This window comes from Rhagoletis pomonella, unplaced genomic scaffold, assembly GCF_013731165.1.
Source record: "Rhagoletis pomonella isolate Grant_MI unplaced genomic scaffold, Rhpom_1.0 Rhpom_scaffold_09221, whole genome shotgun sequence".
Taxonomy (NCBI): Eukaryota; Metazoa; Arthropoda; class Insecta; order Diptera; family Tephritidae; genus Rhagoletis; species Rhagoletis pomonella.
The window spans coordinates 1,897-4,989 of NW_023467747.1; the positions used below are offsets into that span (position 1 = coordinate 1,897).

A 3,093-nucleotide genomic window follows, 5' to 3' on the forward strand; every position below is an offset into this window, starting at 1 on the left:
ATAACAAAAATAAATCCTGAAATGAAACAAATTAAAATTGTTTTTCTACAACTTTAGGTTGGACACGAATTACGAATATGCCTTCTCATATGAAGACAAATTCTCACACGATCATTTAAGATCATTTTTATTTTTCACCAGTTTTTAATACCACGATTCAATCCACTCGGTTGAAATCGTACGGTAATAGTTTAAAAACTTGGCTCGTGTGTGCAAGTGAAAATTAACCACCTACATACATATGTAACTACTAACTCAATCAACATATATATGTATGTAGGTATATTATTCTACTTAAAAGGCATGCACTACTCTACTACTACTACGGTTAATTACTACAAAATTTAAAATGTTAGAAAAAAAAGAAAATATACGAAAAAACCCAAGGGAATATCTGAAAATAGAAGAAAAAAATAAAAATTAGATTTCATATTCAATTTTATAAGAAAATATCTGAAAACAGAAGAAAAAAATCTGAAAATAGAAGAAAAAATCTGGAAATAGAAGAAAAAAAGCTGCTGCCGTCGCATGTTGCCTCCAATTTCATGGGCTCTTAGCTTGCAATTGAAAATGCCATTTCGTTCAATCATTTTCTTTTTTTTACATTTAATCTTTTCAATTTATTCTGTTTACGGCGCTCCATGTTTGCTTGGGTTTCATCTCCAGCCAACCATTTCGCGTTTTTAAACAGTAATACGGTTACCATGGAATTCAGAAGTTGCTTTCGGTGCTCAAAACAATCTCCGGCTTCTGAAAACCATTCCGAAAATTCTTCATTTGTTTTTTTAATAAGCGCGTTAACAATTTGTTCATGAATTCCAACTGAATGAGCATATTTCTGAAATAAATGCTTATACCATGCCATCTGCATGCGCAATATTTCAAATACCCACTCAGTTGGATTAATTAGTCTCACATCAGGACATTCTTTATAATTTTTAGCTCGGATCAAGGCTTCGGAATAGTCTTTCAGTTCGCCTGGAGTTTTCACCATCGCGTCAATACAAGTTTTACATTGCGACTTTGACAATAATTTTTGGTAAATGGTATAACCTGCGTAGTACCTTTGCACCTGGATTTCTGCTGATGCCCCTTCCGCGAGAGCAAAGTGCTCTTCAGGAATGTCAATATCCCAAGAAAATTGCTCTTCTGGAATATCGACATCCATCGCAAGTTGCTCTGAAGGTCCTAAATTGTCTTTTAAGGAATCTTCATCAGCAATATTCCAATCCAGGTTCAAATCTTCATCATCTTCGCAGTTTGTACCTTTTTTATCAAATTTCCGTCTCAAAATTTTCATAGAAATTAAGCGAGCAACAATGTACTGAATTTCATGGCCCGATGGATGCGTATTAATGCCCTGAGTTGCGCGGATTCTATAAAAAAAGTTCTCAAGGGCATCTTGATTCAATTTTCCCAACAATATAAAATTTAAATCTTTGCAATTTTCAAAGACATCTTGACTTAAATTAATCATAGAATTAATGGTTAAAATGAAACCAGCAAAACACGAGGAATTTATATTATTGGGAAGTTGAATCGACGAAATGAATTTAATGTGGTCCTTAAGCCTGTTAAGCTTGTCTACAGAATCGCGCCAAATTGGACCCTTCAATGGGTTTTTATTATTTAATCTCTTACAATCGAGCTCATCGAACAAATCATTCATGCGCTTTACAAACAACTGAGTCGGCTTGGCACATTTGAGGGTGTATTCATCAGACCCTAGCAACCCTTGTTTCTGCGCCATATCAATGCCTGCAGCTACCGAATTACTCAATAGCTGCGTCGCTCGGGATACGCTCATTTTTTCAAAATTATTGGGGTAAATATGCGAAGCTGTAAGCTTAGGACATACCTTGAAGTTTACATTCGCTTTATCTACCGAATATAATTGACGAATGACTTTACCGCTCGCGATGCCATCGACAGTTTTCAAATCGTGCTTTAATAAGTTATTCCGAACCGATTTAATTAAGTGGCAATAGTCGTAAAGACAGTGAATTTTATTTGAATTGAAAATAAAGAACGGATTTTCCGCGGAGACATTTAAAAGTTTAAAAAGACGAACGTTGGTTGGGCCTTGATCGCAGACGATGGCTTTGACGCTTAAGCCGAGGCCTTCAACCGTTTTAATATTTTCCGTTAAGGATTCTAAAAGATTTGAAGCCGACATACCGCCTTTAACCATATAATAGGAAAGGACATATTTCCAATCCGCCGCGATGGCTTTCACCATGAAAAAACAACATTTGTCGGCGACATTGAGGTCGCGATTACCGTCGCCAATATCCACGAAACCGTCAATAATATCTCTACTTTTATTATAAACGAGATCTTTTTTAATGGAAATTTCGTCGAATAAAATTTCGCAAAACCGCTCGGTGGGAGACATTTCAGAAACGACATATTTTAAATTTTCTATTACTTTAAAATCTATACCCGGCGATACATATTTAATAGGGCGCCATCGCAAAAGCGATTTTTTGTGAGGAAGTGAAAACTTCAAGTCATCGCGCATAAAATTATAGGCTTTAGTCGACATGTAATTAATATTTTGGGCTAAAGTTTTTTCCGTGTCCGTGTAGGAACTAACCGACCGTACTATCATTCTAGCAAAATTTAAAGCGTCATCGCTACAATCGGGCGAAGCTACTATCGCGTGTGTTTGCAAACGAGCAATTTGTTGCTTTAACGCGACGTTTTCGTTTTGCAACTCTTCAATACGTATGTCCTGCGCTCTCGCGTTACCCTGATAAGTACGCGCAGCCCGAGCGAAAGGCTCATGGTCGCAAAAACCAGGTTCATTGCTAAGGCCCTCCTCAGTGCCGCTAACATCAAAACCAGAGAACGTTTATAACTGAGAAGGCGCATTTTCTCTGTGAACTAATTTCTGCCAGAAATTTTGGGGTGCAGTCGGCCAAATACACCACACGTCGACGAGTGCACCACTCGACCGACGGTGTCGGTAGAGAAGTGTCGGCTGCCACCATACCAAAAATTTTTCCGTGCCACCACACTTTGAGCAAATTGACCATAGTTCAAAGTAAAATGAAAAAATAAGAACAAAATGGAAAGAGGAACAGAAATATA

At 37.2% G+C, this 3,093-nt stretch overlaps 1 protein-coding gene across 1 annotated transcript; it reads right to left on the bottom strand.

Moving 5' to 3' along the window:
• Positions 1-1,064: 1,064 nt before the first annotated feature.
• On the bottom strand, positions 1,065-2,837 carry LOC118756197 (the record flags this gene model as incomplete). Its single annotated transcript, XM_036490972.1, has 1 exon — positions 1,065-2,837. A coding segment is annotated over exon 1 (1,547 nt), but the record flags the coding sequence as incomplete, so codon positions are not given.
• Positions 2,838-3,093: the final 256 nt, after the last annotated feature.